Source organism: Prionailurus viverrinus, chromosome A3 (assembly GCF_022837055.1).
Source record: "Prionailurus viverrinus isolate Anna chromosome A3, UM_Priviv_1.0, whole genome shotgun sequence".
Lineage (NCBI taxonomy): Eukaryota > Metazoa > Chordata > Mammalia > Carnivora > Felidae > Prionailurus > Prionailurus viverrinus.
Window position 1 is genome coordinate 3,495,029 of NC_062563.1, and position 15,052 is coordinate 3,510,080.

A 15,052-nucleotide genomic window follows, 5' to 3' on the forward strand; every position below is an offset into this window, starting at 1 on the left:
CATGCCTTAAAGGAAGTTCTATTAAAATTTGTAGAAGACGGAGAAAAACTCTTCTGTGGGACTTTGATAAGCAGGGACGAAACCGGCCGAGAGAACGTCACACTTCAGGAGTGTCAGGACACGGCAGGCCCCAGCTTGCAGAGGAGATGCTGTTTATTGCCAGGCCTCTGCACGTGTCCTTTCTTCTGCCATGCTCTCTCCTTCCCTCTCTCCTTCTCCCTCCTCCCTCTCTCTCTCTGTGTCTCAGACACACACACACACACACACACACACACACACCCCTTGTCCTCCTAGATAACTGACTTGACCTCCAGGGAGACCTTTCCCAGCCCCTCACCACCCAGCCTCCAAGAATGGACACACGCCCGTCCACACATCCTCTATCCGCTGTGACTCCTGCCTATTGTCCTCTGTCAGCTCTGGGAAAAGACCCCTTTTTGCAAACGGATGTGAAGAGTGTGACCTCTGGACCCGCTTCCCAGCTGTGGCCTGGGGCAGGTCACTCGTGTGCTATCCCCAAGCTCCATGGTCCTCAGGTACAGGATGGGGTGGTGACAGAATGGGAGAATCAGATACAGCGGCCAAAATACCCAACATGGCGCAGCACGCGGTTAAGTGCTCAATAAATACTTGATGCGTGCATGCACGAATGCAGTCTGTATACAAGGCTGAGCTTAAACAATAATGTGTAGCTTATTTAAGAGTCACTGAAAATCTTATTAAAAATATAGGTTTTCAGACCGCAGCCCAATGTCCCAAGCCAAGCCCAGAAACCGTACTGGGACAAGCTCTCCATGTGGTTTGGAAGCCCCATAGCCGACCTCTTTCCCAGGGACAGTGCTCCGCCACAGAACGGCCATAGAGAACCTACAGATGGCTCCACAGAGTCCCCAGGCCCGGGCACAGTATCCCGCTCCCCCCACTCCTCAAGCATCACTGCTTAAACGTGGAGTCGACCTCTCTCAGGAGCCCAGGCCGTGCAGGTGGCGCCTAGCAGAGACCATTCCACGGACCGTGATGCGCAGATGACGGTTAAGCAGTTTAGGACACGACAGAGCCAAGTTTGTTGACATTGCTGCTGCTGACCCTGGTGGCCTTGGTGACGGTGACGGTGAGGGGGACCGCAGTGCTGACGACTTCTCGGAAACCCTGTAAGAGATGCATCGATGTTTTCCTCCTTTCACAGACAAAGCCGCGGAGGCTCCAAGTGCGGACTAGACTTAATGAAGGGCACCCAGGGGGGAAATGATGGAGCGGACGCCCACGTGCATCTTCATAGCTGTGTTTTGATAATCTGTGGAACCCCGGGGCTGAGGCACGGTTCTTGGGTTAGGGCCACATTCAGTTCTCCACAATTCTACCCTCGAAATCAGAATCTCTGCTTGCACTTCTAACAGGCTCAACGGCAGACATCCATCTAGGGCTTGATTACCCACGTGCCCCTCTCCACCTGCCAGCCTCCCGTGAAAGCAGATTGTGGCCGTGGGGCCAGTTCTGATCAGCAGAACTTAAGAGTCACCATGCCCTCTTCATCTATTCCCGGCCACAGCGAACTCGGGGTCCGCTTCGTGCAGTGACTGGACTATCTCTGCACGAGGAACAACCCCTTATTAGTTAAGAGAATTAGTGGATTTCTTGGTGAAAGCTTCTCACGTTAACTTCCTTGACTAATATTAATTCAGGGCTAATTTCTCCAACTTCCATCATCCATTGCAAAGCCCAGGCCTTCATGGTGGCATTTGAATAATTATTGAATCATAATACGGTTACATTATTATTATTATTTTTTTTTTTCTTACGATTCTTAGCCTGCTTGGCCCCTGGAGGAACAACTCAGTTTTGTTCCATATTAAAAACTGACTTTCGGAAGGAGGCAGGTCTTACACTCAGGGTCACCAAGGCTATTAAAGCTAAGAAAGCAGACAGCTCCTATTGGGGTCTTCATTTGCAAATCACACGATACATTAAGTCAAGAGGATTCCAAAATAGGAGGATAAAAGCTTCAAACATCAAATCAGAAAGTGAAAATACAAAGACAGTGGTCACCACGTGGTTCCTGAGAAACAGCGGGCAAAGCCCAAAGTGAGGGCAGCCCTCTCCCGGCATCCTTTGCCCACTCTTTCTGCCTTTCCTACAAAGAACCTTCCATGCCCCATAAAGATGCTCAAAAAAATGCAGCTGAATCGTATCAACTACTGGAAATTACAAACAGAATTTCATGAATATTACACTCCTTTCATGCAAAGAACCTGGAGAAGTTTTTACAAATAATTTAATTCAATTAATCCTTGAGTATTGAATTTCAGATGCTTGAATCTATAATTGAATCTTTTTAAGGAGGAGAAATCCATTACATGCACAAATACACTGACTCAAACCTTTATGGTCATAAAGAACCTTCTGGAAAGGGGGTGCTTGGCTGGAAGCTAGGTCACTCTTGACTTCACCGTCTCCTCACCAGTATCCTGCCGCAGCCCCTGCCCTTCGCTCATCTCAGCAACCCTCCACGCTGCCCATAACTGGTGCCCCCACAGTCCCTGCAAAGCGGCTTCCACAGTCCCTGCGTTTAAGACACGGCCGGCTTCCAACTCCTGGACCTGACCCTCATTGGCTCCGACCCAGTGATGTACTCATCTCTGAGCCAATCATGGTGGGCAAGGGGAGGGGCTAGCTGAGGGGCTTAGACCATTCCGGATCCACGCCTGGAGTGCGCATGGGCTTTCCCAGAAGTCGGTGCAGTCACAGCCGGACAGACAGCTGGAGACCTGCCGTACCAACCCGCCAACGTTCCTGTGCCGCAGTCGATTCTGGATCATCCTGATGTCCCTGGAAACTGAGGCTCTTGAATCTATGACACTTTACAAATAGACTCTGAGGCCCTGACCTGGGACGTCCCCAGCAAGGGAGAGCCCCGCAGGTTCTTGAGCTGGGCCCCTGCTTTGGGCCACGGGTCTGCTTGTGGCCTTGGGCCTGGCACTGGGCTCTGCTAACACGGAAGTTTCCAGGCCCACCTCCTGCTAAACAGAGCACTGAGTGTTAGGAGTTGATTGCGCTGGGCTGAAAGCATTGCACCTGTGAGTTCGTCTGCTCCGGGTTTGTCTGGATCAGGGGCGAGCCGCTCCCGTCTAATTATCTTCTACTCCCAGCCCCCTGGGAGCTCGAGTGCTTCCATAAGGGGACACTGTCAACCCAGAGGAACTGGTTGACAGGCCAGACCAGGGGGGAGAGCGGAGGCCTGGCCCAGCGTGAGTGCCCTGGGCGCAGGGTTCAGTCCGCTGCTGGCTGTTTCCTCCCCCCACCCCCGCCCATCCAGAGCCCTTTGTTGTTTGGATTAAACTGAGGTCATTAGCTTCTTGGCATCGGAAGAGTATTTCAGAGGGGGTCCGTGTGGGTCTATGAACCGGGTGGTTCTCTGGGGTGGGTGTCCTGTGCCCTGCAGAGGTTCAGCAGCACCCCAGCATCCACCCTGCCTGTGCCTGCACACCCACCCCCTGGGTTGTAACAACCAGAAGTGTCTGTAGACATTGCCTGGTGTCCCTGGAGGCACAGCCACTCCCGTTGGAACCACTGACCTGTGAACAGGCTGGTAAAAACAGCCCTGGACAGGCACCTGGGTGGCTCAGTCGGTTAAGCCTCTCTGACTTCAGCTCAGGTCATGATCTCAGTTTGTGAGTTTGAGGCCCAAGTCAGGCTCTGTGCTGACAGCTCAGAGCTTGCAGCCTGCTTTGGATTCTGTGTCTCCCTCACTCTTTGTCCCTCCCCTGCTCATGCGCTCTCTCTCTCTCTCTCTCTCTCTCTGTCTCTCTCAAAAATAAACATTTAAAAGCAAAAAAAATTTTTTTTAATTTAAAAATTAAAGAACAAAAACAAACAAAAAAAACCTTGCAGCTCTCAGTAGATCCCAGCTGAAAACTTCGCCAAACTGGGTTTTTCCCCCAGAGACTGGCGCGTGTGGACCGGTGGAGGTGGCTCATTAATGTAACGTGAATAACCCTAACAACAAAATCATTCTCCTTTCTTTCCCCTCAGGTCACCGGTTAGTTAACACGGACACTGCAGTGTCTGGAAAGGGAACAGTGGCCCCAACGATATGGTTCTGAGAACCTAGGACCTGCTCACCGCCCGGTGCCCAGTGGGGGCCTCCTTCGTGGGTTCAGATTCATGTGTGGATTTTTATGTCTCCAACTGCATGACATAGCAGCCTTGAGAAATTTCCTCTTGGTTAAAGCAAGAGACCCTGGTAACACCACCCCACCAGGTAAGCGTGCTCATTTGGGATCCAGGGGGCCCGACCGAACGTCTCAAGGCACACACTGTAGAATGAAGCTCCTGGTCTTAAAATAGGGCACATCAGGACCTCAGAGGGCCAGCTGGGCACGGTGAGCCCACCCAGCACGGCTGCCCAGGGAGCCCACGGCTCAAACATCTGACGGGTCCCCTTGAGAACTTCCCCGGACCCAGCTCCTTCCCGGTCTGGCCACCTTCACCCCTACTCCCAGCTCTAAACAGAATCACTGACACCCATCACTCACCTGCTTACCCAGCAAGGTCCCGAATGACTTTTGGCAGTTTCCAAAAATCTAATCCAGTGCCAGAAAGATACTATGTAACCTGTGCACTATGTGTCCTTATATTTTAAAGGATCTGCCACGGGATAGTGACAGACATTTTTGTGTGTGTTTATTTATTTATTTTTGAGAGAGAGAGGGAGAGACAGAATCCCAAGCAGGCTCCACAGTGCCAGTGCAGAGCCCGACACGGGGCTCAAACCCACCAACCGTGAGATCGTGACCCGAGCCGAAATCCAGAGTCGGACGCTTAACCGACCCAGGCGCCCCTGTAACAGACATTTTTAAAAAGAATTGTAGAAACATATTAAGGAAAAATGCAGCATGTTATAACTGCAAAACATTAATCGTACAAAAATGTGTTTGAACGTAATGAAAAAATATCTCTTCGGTGGATAAGACGAACTAACAAAGGTAACTTCTCTAAAGCATAACGCACATTAGTAGGCACACAAGGGTTTTTTCTATTTATAGGTTCGTTTCTCAGGTCATATAATTTAGGTGGCTTACTATTCTGCTTGGCTGTAAGTGACAGACAGCACCCCCCCCAAGTAAACAGTGGGCTGTGTTTATTTTCCTCTCCCGTAAAAGTGCGCTGATCTGGCCCCTCGTGGCTGCCGGTGTGAGGGTCTAGGCTCCTCCCAACATGCGCTGCGTGGTGGGTAAAGCTCTACACGTACATTCCAGAACTCGGTTACCTGGTCACATCCAGGTCAGGCAAGTCCGGGAGATGTTTGCATTTGAGGAAGCCATACTCTGGCTAAAACTCAGGGACTTTATTTCTTAGGAGAAGGAAGAAGGCACGGGGTTGTGGGCTGGGTAGCAGTCTCGGCCACCGCCCACCCTGCAGCCACCCGCATATCGGCGCTCGCCCTTCTGCTGCACCCACGACCCACCCCCACCGCACCCCCGGACACAGCGGCAAAGCCCCAGCCGGTCCCCGCATCTGCCTCAAAACGCAGGGTCCCAGGGATAACGTGGAAAACCTCCCCACCAGAAACGGTTCGACAAGCTACGAACCAGGCAGTCCCCGGCTCCCAGTCCACCCAGCATAAGGCGGGTGAGTGGGAAGGAGACGCCGGCACGAAAACCCCCCTCTGGAGCAAAGACTGAGAAGCACAACCTCCCCTGGTCCATCCACGTGCGCCAATCCAAGCGGGAGGAACAGCCAGGACGCCACAGCGCCCCGCTGGGGTCCTCGCCAGGTGCGTCTCTGCCCCCCTGCCCCATGTGGGCATCAGAGGGCGTGTCGTCCTGGGGTCTCTGTGGTGGTGGCTCCAGGGATTGCTCTGGGGCTGGACAGTCCCGGGCTCTTGCAGACCAGGCTGTGGTTTCTTTGGCAGAGTGTTTGTTCCAGAACGTGTGGACCTCTGATCTATCAGTTGCCCATCAGCTCTAGCCGTCAAGGTAGTTTCTAACCCTGAAGTGCCTGGCTGTCTTCACTCACTGGCCTGCACGCGCCCCCCCCCCCCCCCCCCGTCTCCTGGCGCGATGTCCTGGCCACCCTGAGCCTCTGGGGGCCACGGGCTTTGCTGCAAACTTAACACGTCAGTGGGACGGGGCTCGGTTTTCTTTTCTGCTAAGTGTGCTGCTTTGTGGAAAACCATCCCAGTTCCAGATGCCGTGGGAGAGCTTCGCAGTTGCTTTTTCAACCCTGCAAGGCTCCAAATTACCAAGCTCTCGGTCACTTTCGGTGGCAGGCTGCAGGCAGGGAGCATCTCCATCATCACAGGGCGTCCCCTCTTCCCACGCCTACGCCGGCCGCTCTCTCGTAAAGCTTTGCTAACGGCAGCAAGCAGCAGCTACCACGCTTCTGCGTCATGGCTCTCTCCTGTCATTCCCTCCCTCGATCCGAGCTCAGAACACGGGCTGCTTTTCAAAAAACAATAGGGGACAGCTGTTAGCGACTGCTTCATTTCTCCACGCTGTCACCAGGCCTCTGGCCCACAGTGTTTGAGTCCCTGACTCCTGCCAACATCCACGGAGTCAGTGCCACATGTCTCTGTTCTGCTACTCACAGCTCACCTCTCTTGGTCCTTTTTTTTCTATCACTTAAGATTAGATTTGCCCGGAAAATCCAAAGGAGCAGTGGCTTCAACGGGACTTTTAAATCTCCCGCATTCTGAGTCCACAGTAAGGTGGCCCATGGACGGTCCAGTGGGACTCCATGGCGGCAGGAACCTACCCGTCTTCTATCTTGCTGGCGTGCCCTATATCAGCGCTAATGGTGATGCCCAGGATGGCTGCCTCAGCGCCAGCCATCAAATCCTCATTCCAACCCAGTAGAAGAAGAAGAGCGGGAACAGACAGACACATCTGCCCTCATCAGGGACACTTCCGGGAAGTTGCCTTCCGTTGGCCAGAACTTAGTCGCATGGTCATACCTGGCTCAAGGGAGGATGGAAGGGTCACTTCCATTGTGGATGGCAGAAAAGTCAAGTTTCTGTTGAGGAATGAGAGGTGATGGATTTGGGGGCAATTAGGCTCTGCTTATGTGGAAAAGTTCAGTGTCAGTGTCTCTCCTATTCTAGCTCTAGAATTCTCTAGCCTCCTCCTTCTTCAGGACAGATTTATGCCTCTGACATGCACCTTGCAGAAGAGACAATGACCAGACAAGGTGTGCAGTCTTCTGCCCACGCATCATTCTTGAGGATGCTTTTGCTACACCTACTTCACGGGGACATAAAGTGAGGGTCTCCGGGCTACTGTTTCTGGGAGGTTTTAACAGCTAGGAGGGCTTCGGTGCTCAGTGAATCACAGAAGTGACCAAAACAAACACCTCCGATGAGAAGCACCCATAAAACCAACAAGACTATTAATGCAAATGGAAAACCAAAATTGACGAAATGCAAAATATTTACCTTCCCAGACTGCGGCTAGTCTTGGACTACTAAGTCATTTAGAGGCTAATGTTCTTAATAAAATCACATTTTCCCTGAAAATATTTACTATTTCTGTTTCTATTGCCTTCTTCATTGCTATTAATAAGATTTTGACTTAGTTCACGGATATATGTAAATTCAGCATTTTCACCAAAACCTCCTGATGCCAGTGTTTCTAACAGAAACTTCTTATTTTTAAAAAATTTTTTAAGTGTTTATTCATTTTTGAGAGAGAGAGACAGAGTTGGAGCCAGGGAGGGGCAGAGAGAGAGGGAGACAGTATCCGAAGCAGGCTCCAGGCTCTGAGCTGTCAGCGCAGAGCCCGACGTGGGGCTCGAACCCACGAACCGTGACGTCGTGACCTGAGCCGAGGTCAGACGCTTACCTGACTAAGCCAGCCAGGTGCCGCAGAAACTTTTTAAGTCATGTACACAGACTTGAGAAAAACCTTGTGGTGAGAACATCCATGAATCATGTCAGTCGGGGAAAGTGATCATACATAATACAGACCGGCATCCTAAAGGGAGAGGCTGTATGCCTCGTGTGTGTTGCACAAACATCATCTCTGCTGGACACCACGCCCCCCACGCTCGAGACCTATGAAAATGGTCAAGATCTGAAAAAATATTGCCTTCAAAACACACTGAGGGAGCAGCAAAATTAAAATTAATAAATGTCTAATTAAGCATCTACAAAATATAATACTTTGTTCTCCTCATTAATTGTTAAGTTCAGCATTCATGAATTTTTCATCGGTATTTTATTACTTTTGAAAACAATTAGTCGCAGAGTCTCTCATAATGCAAGAATTCACAAGTATACGCAGCTGCCAAGATTTCATAACCAGTAGCAAAGGAAGCAAGCTGCCTGTAGCCAAAAACAAACTTATTTAAAACCTTTCAGAATTTGTACGGCAGTGTGTCTGTTTTTCACACAGGCTGTGGATACATGTTCAAATGTGTGATACGGGTGCGTATCCGCCTTACGCGCCTGGGTGGCTCAGCCGGTTAAGCATCTGACTCTTGATTTTGGCTCAGGTCATGATCTCAGGGTCCGCGAGATCGAGCCCCTGCGTCGGGCTCTGTGCAGACGGTGCGGAGCCCGCTTGGGGTTCTCTCTCTCTGCCCCCTCCCTGCTTGCACACCCTCTCTCTTTCTCTCAAAATAAGAAAATAAAGTGAAAAAAAATTTAAAACATAAAATGCAAATGTTTGATACGATACGGAGTTTCCACTAAAAAATGCCTTCACCAAGGGTTGGCACACGTTAAATATGTTTGGCTTCGTGGGCATACAGCTGTCATAGATGTACATAGACACTGCAAGAACAGAGCTGTGTGCTAATAAAACTTTATTTACAAAGGCAGATGGTGCACCATATCCGCCCCACTGCCCTGGTTTTCTGGCCGTTGCCTCAGATCCAGGAAGGTCTAATGACCACCTACTGATCCTGGCAACAATTCAGTCTCAAAAGGCGTAGTTTTCTTAAAAGTTACTTTTATCCCTAATTACCCAGAAAATGTCCCGGACTCTCTCCTGAATCAGTGAAGCATTCGCACAGCTATTGTACACACTCAGGTGCCACGTCGATGTCCCAGTGTTTCCGAGATGGTTTTTCTTCCCCTTCAGTCACCCAGAGCCCTAGGTGATGAGGGACGTAACCACGTACAGACCCGTGAGATTTCTTTGAAGGAAATACTTCTTCAGAAAGAAGGGGAAGTTGTAACCCTGAGTCAGCTGAAACTGCTTAATGTAATACTTCACTGATTCCACAGCCAACGTGTTTCTCCTGATACTTCCCGGGGCGCGAGAGGGCACGGCAAAAGATGGTGCCCATCAATTATATACTTTTGTTTTTTTAATTTTGGCCCTGGGCTTTTCGATAGCCAATGTATTTATTAAAGTGTCCTGATAGCACTAGCCTTTTGCTGAGCAAAACTACTCACACAAGAAAACTATCTTGTTTTCATTCTGTTACTATCAACATCATCATACTACTGTTACTCTACTGCTTGGCGGTTCGCTTCTCTTGGTCCTTTCTTTTTGTTTTTGTTTTTTTTTGTCTTGTTTTGCTTTTATTTTTTATAATCTTTACTTATTTTTGAGAGAGAGAGACAGAGCGTGAGCAGGGGAGGGGCAGAGAGAGAGGGAGACACAGAATCCGAAGCCGGCTCCAGGCTCCGAGCCGTCAGCACAGAGCCCGAGGCGGGGCTCGAACTCACGGACCGCGAGATCATGACCTGAGCCGAAGTCGGACGCTCAACCGACTGAGCCACCCAGGTGCCCTGCTTCGTCCTTTCTTTTGTATCAGTTAACATTAGATTTGCCCAGGGGTGGCAGAAAATCCGAAAGAGCTGAAGCTTAAACAAGACATATTTAAATCTCCCTCATTTTGAGTCCAGAATAAGGTGGTCCAACGATCGGTCCAGCGGGGGCTTCCTCGTGTGAGGAACATGCATTCGCTTCTGCGCCACACGTACATCTGTTACCCAGACAAGAGAACTCTCTATAGGGCAAATGTCCTACTATTTAAATTTTTTAAAAGAATTTTAAAAGAAACTAGCCTCCCCCCCACACACACACTCACACACACACACTTAAACTAGCAGTAAGTAGACAAGTAAAAACTCAGTTTGGGGGTTTTTGTAATATTTCTTTTTTTTTAAGTTTATTTTATTTATTTTAAGAGAGGGAGAGATAGGGCACGAGGAGTACAGGCAGGGAGAGGGAGAGAGAAGCTTAAGCAGGCTCCATACTTACACAAAGCCCAACTCGGAGCTCGATCCCACGACTCTGGGATCATGACCTGAGCCAAAATCAGAGTCAGGCACTCAACCGAATGAGGCACCCATGTGTCCCAAGTTTGAGTTTTGCTTAAAGATAAAATCTAATTGGAATGTATTCATTCCATGGCTACTAAATTCTGTTACATATGTATATAAATTCTTTCATATGTAATAAATACAAGTTAAATTATACCTATTCATGTTTTAAAGTATGTACAGCTTATAAAGTGATAACCATAATCCTTTGTCTTACGATAACATATTTCTTTACTCAAGAGGTGCAAAGGAACCAGTATTTGTTTTTTGACCATCACTAAAAATACTGCTCACAGATATTCCAAAAACATTTCCCTATTTATCTATTTTTTTTTACTTAAACTGAAGCAGAATTATACTTATAGAAATAATCACTAAAAACTATCTAGTTTACATTTTCCCCCAGTATTAACCTGTTGCCACAAAATTGTTGGCTAATCTATAAATTATCATTTCATTTCCCCTCAGAGCTGGGCTGTTAACAGAAGGAGGGAGTCTCTCTTAAAAAAAAAAAAATCTGACGAGTCACATTTATAAAAAAGCATAACCTGTTGTTTTGCTTTGGCTCAAGATGCCTGGTCTGAAAATATCAGAATCCAGCCTCACAGTTTACCCTTAGTTTAGGACTAGGAGGAGGGTTGGGGAGAAGAAAAGTCCCTTGACTAGCATAGCAGGTGAACTCCCTTGGATACCCTCCACGAATTATCCCAGTTGTCCAAAATGGGCTGTTTTAGGCAGGACCACCTGACTCGGCATACGTTTCTTCAAGCGGAGCAGCCTTTGAAGCCCGAGTCCGGTTCCGAGCAGGCAAGAGAACTGAGGCTTTCCGCTCCTTCGCACTCTCCCTCCTCCGCGTAGATGTGAGGCCGGTGACCAGCGTCACCTGCTAGGGCGTCAACGCCACAGAGCTTCTGGAGAAAAGCCAGGGGAAGAGAAGGTAAGTGCCAGGTTCTTCCACACGCCGTCCGTTTTCTCCAGGGTCCACGGGGGGCCGGGGGGGTTGGGGAGGGGCAGGTGGGGGGGGACTGCCCCAGTGCAGTGTTAATGGCACGCTGTTCTTTGGCCCCGGCTGTCTCAGAAGTTTCTACAGCCTCAGAAACGGCAGCCGAGGGGAAGGAGACCACCCTCCCGCTCCCCAGCTGCTCTCCCGGAGGGAACCGTGGCGAGCTCTCGGTCTGCGCGTCCTGGCTCCCCCCCCAACCCCCGCCTTGACCCCTTGGGTGAGCCTCGCCACCCGCACCCCGATGCCCCCCCTCGTGGCTCCTGCTGTCCCGCCCCCACCTGCCAGCCTCCACTGAGCAAACTCCCGCTCATCCTTCAGGGCCCAAGGCATCTCTCTGCGAAGACTTCTCTGGCTTGTTCTGGCCCGAGAGACTCACTAAATGTTTGCCGGACGGACTCCCACCTGCTTGCTTTCCAGCACCTCGGGGACGGTGCCGTCTGGACCTGAGCCACGTCAGCCCAGGTGGGAGCGGGTTTAGTGGCAGATCCTGAGTGGGCGAGCTCACAGAGGGCACGGGGACGTTCAGAACCAGTGGGCCCAGAGCCCGAGGAGGAGGCGGGAGAAGGCCGGAAAGAGGAATGGAGGGGTCCTGGACACCATCCCTGTCCCCAAGCTCCCCGCTGTACCCAGCTTCCTGGGGCTCACGGGAGCCCCTCCCAGGCTCTGTGTTCAGAGGGAGACGCAGCGTCTCAGCCCCGTGTCCACAGGCGCCCACAGGTAGGCCCCTGTCCGCGCCCGCTCGCTCGGGGACTGTGGTCACCGTCTGGCCATCACCCCGGGGGGCGGGGGGGCGGGGGAGGAAAGGAAGCGCCTCCAGCTGGCGACGTGCACACGCTCTGGCCGAGGCCTCACCAGTCCCCTCACGTCCCCCCAGGGGCGCTGGAGGGATCATGAATGACAACCCGCAGCGGGGTCCGCGCTGTGCAGGCTCAAAACCTCCGAGGCTGACGACGCAGCAGCGCCCCTGGGCCCTGATGCAGCGATTTCAGAAGCCCCGCAAGATCAACAGTTCACCATCAAGCCCCAACTAAGGCAGAAGGCTCATCGGGGAAGGAACCAGGCCTTTCGTCTGCTGTTTTCCTCCACCGATTCCACCGAGCACAGCGCTCCGGGCTCGTACCCAACACAGGCCGCCTTCCTGCCTGGAGGATGGAGGACGACCCGGGCTGGACCTTTGGCCCGTCCCCACGGCCCCCTGGGTGCAGCTGTGTGCCACTGGGGGCTGCCAGATGCCACGTGACCATCCCCAGGTGCCGGTGACTCTATCCGCCGGGTGTGCAGTGAGCCGCTCGCTCGGGTCTCCCTGCAGGCGGGCGGATGGGGGCCCCCTGGACGTTGCTCAAAGCTGGGGGTGGCCATTCAAGGAGAGGGCCCTCGGCGGCCCCCGGTCCAGCCTTGGGTCTGAGCACCCATCACCCGCTCTGTCCTCCATCCATGGCCACCACGTGTCAGGCGTGACGCGGCCCTGTCCCCACAGGGAGAGACGGGCAGACGCTGCGGTCTGGGTGGCCCATTCCCCGTCCTCCCCGCCCACAGCGGGGCCGATGACGCCTCGGGACGCAGCCAGGACCGTGCGGGACACTCGGCCCCCTCCCAAAGGCGCCGGGACCGTGTGCCTTCACTTCCAGACTTGGAGACATAAAGTATTTGTGGTTTTGTCCGTCCGCTGGGCTGGGGAGGGACCACGCTCCCTGTGGCCTCGGGGCCTCACCGAGGTGCGGAGCTCCCACCCCAGGGACTGGCCGGGCCCCAGAGGAACCTGACACAGGGCAGGCCCCAGGCGGTGACTGTGGAGCGCCAAGGTCTGGTTCCTCAAGCCACAGTGGCGCCGCCCTGCCTGCCACCCATCCTCACGGCCAGGGGAGCATCACTCGGCTTCACCAAACAGGGTCCGGGGACCTGGAGTCAGAGGCAGAAGCGGAAGCCACACTGACAAAAGGAAGCCTTTCCCACCTGGCTCAGGGTCTCCGCCATCGTCCCCGCGCTCGCTTCCGGGCATCGTCTGGGCACCACGGCATCCCGGTACACCTGCGAAGCCAACCAGCAGAACCCCAACACCAGTGAGGGGGGCCCTTCACCTTCCTGACCTCCGCTGCCCGGCAGGGACAGGGCCACCTCCCAGCCGGAGGGCCACCCCAGGGACTGGCAGGCCAAGGACTGTGTGCACACATGTCCCCTATTTGAGCGTTGGGAGAGAGGGGAGGCCCGGCAGGTGCCGATGCTGGACCTTTCAATGCAGCGGCTCTGGGGGGCTGGGGAAGGGAGCCCCAGCAGGACCAGCCAGCAGGCTTTAGGTAGGTTTGCAAACTCAGGTTTGGTTCAGGTAGGTTCAGTGAGCAGATGATTCTGGAAGAGCCGGTCCTGGCTCTCAGTGGTGGGCGGGCACCCTTCACTCACTTGGCAAGTGTCTGCGGGTCTGGGGCTTCGGGCCTGGACACGGCTGGGGCACCGCGGTGGGGAAGTGCGCTAAGCCTGCAGCTTGCACAACTGAATCATGGGAGTCGGGGCCGCTTGGGGCCAGGCAGGCAAGGCGCCTGGGGCACGAGAGCAAGGCGGCCTCGCTCCCGTGCTCACACAGGTGCAGGGGAGCACCCGAGGGCGAAGAGGAACAAGAGTGAGGCGCTGGGGAGCAGCGGTGAGGGGGACCCCGCCCAGCCGGGGCCAGGGAGGCCTCTCGGGAGGAGGGGGAGCGGGAGGAAGGAACACCAGGGCCACCGAGGAGGAGGGCCTTCCAGGTGGAAGGCCCAGCAGAGGCCCGCAGTCCAGGGGGAGCACGGAGAGACTGGAGCCCGAGCGGCAGGTGGAGGCCAGGGGTGAGCGGAACGTCCCAGAGGACCCTGGGCCACAAGGCTGCGGGCTGTTTCCCAAGTGCGGCGGGAGGCCGTCGGGAAGTTTTAAACTGGACGCAATTCCATACGATTTGTGTTTTAAGACACTGACGTGACTCCCGGCCATCCCTGAGGGCAGGGGTACTTGTGGCGGTCCAGAGAAGCGTGTGAAAAATGGGAAAGTCTGGGACAATTTCATGTATATATAAAACCTCACATGTCCACATAGGATATAAGTTGTACAAGTTCATGTGTAACACGCACACATGTATACACACACACACACACCCATCTACACACATATCTGCCTACCTGCCACATCACACCGACTGACCTGAACTAAACTCACTTAGCCAGAGAGCAAGTGTGGACGGCTACAAACAGTGCTGAGGACCCGTGGCCCCGACGAGGGCGCTGGCTGGGGATGCTGTGCCAGGTTTGGCTCCTGGAGATAGAGACCTCTCCTGCCACCCGGGCCCTTCACCAGGCGCTCACTGGTCGGACACTGGTCCTTCTCCGTCTCCAGCGAGACTCGGGGCCATTCTGCCCTAGCGCAGACAGCATGTGCCCCCGCCCTCACCAACAGGACAGCTTCCCGGCCTCGCACTGAGTCACTGGCTTCAGCCTGTGTCCCCGGGGCCACGACTCGCCCAGGACACTCCAGCGAGAGTGCTTGAATTTCATTTTAACTATGTGCACGTTATTTGAACATATTATTGAATGCTATTTTTATAATATAATGGAAAATCGTTTACGTCTTTTTGTTTTTCGTTTTTTTTCGTTTACGTCTTTTTAATTGAGTCCTCCCCCAACATGTTCATAAAAGCAAAAGTGTCACAATTTGCTTTCATGAACTTGGATGAAATTTTCATCTCCTGTTTGCTTAATCAAAGGAGATATTGATGCTATAAATCGATCTACCTAGAAACTTAATATTTGAAACTGCCTGTT

The 15,052-nt window shown here is 52.8% G+C and overlaps 1 protein-coding gene across 2 annotated transcripts in view; it reads right to left on the reverse strand.

The window, feature by feature from the left end:
• Positions 1–10,275: 10,275 nt before the first annotated feature.
• CDH26 (cadherin 26) overlaps positions 10,276–15,052 on the reverse strand; it is a 41,767-nt gene continuing 36,990 nt past the window's right edge. The window contains exons 17-18 of one of the 2 annotated variants that reach the window (XM_047853454.1): positions 13,227–13,301; positions 10,276–11,181 (exon numbers count right to left, since the gene is read on the reverse strand). In XM_047853454.1, the coding sequence (XP_047709410.1) occupies positions 11,035–11,181; positions 13,227–13,301 (222 nt within the window). In that variant the 3' untranslated portion in view covers positions 10,276–11,034. The remainder of the gene's footprint in view (positions 11,182–13,226; positions 13,302–15,052) is intronic. The other variant, XM_047853453.1, reaches the window with a different exon arrangement.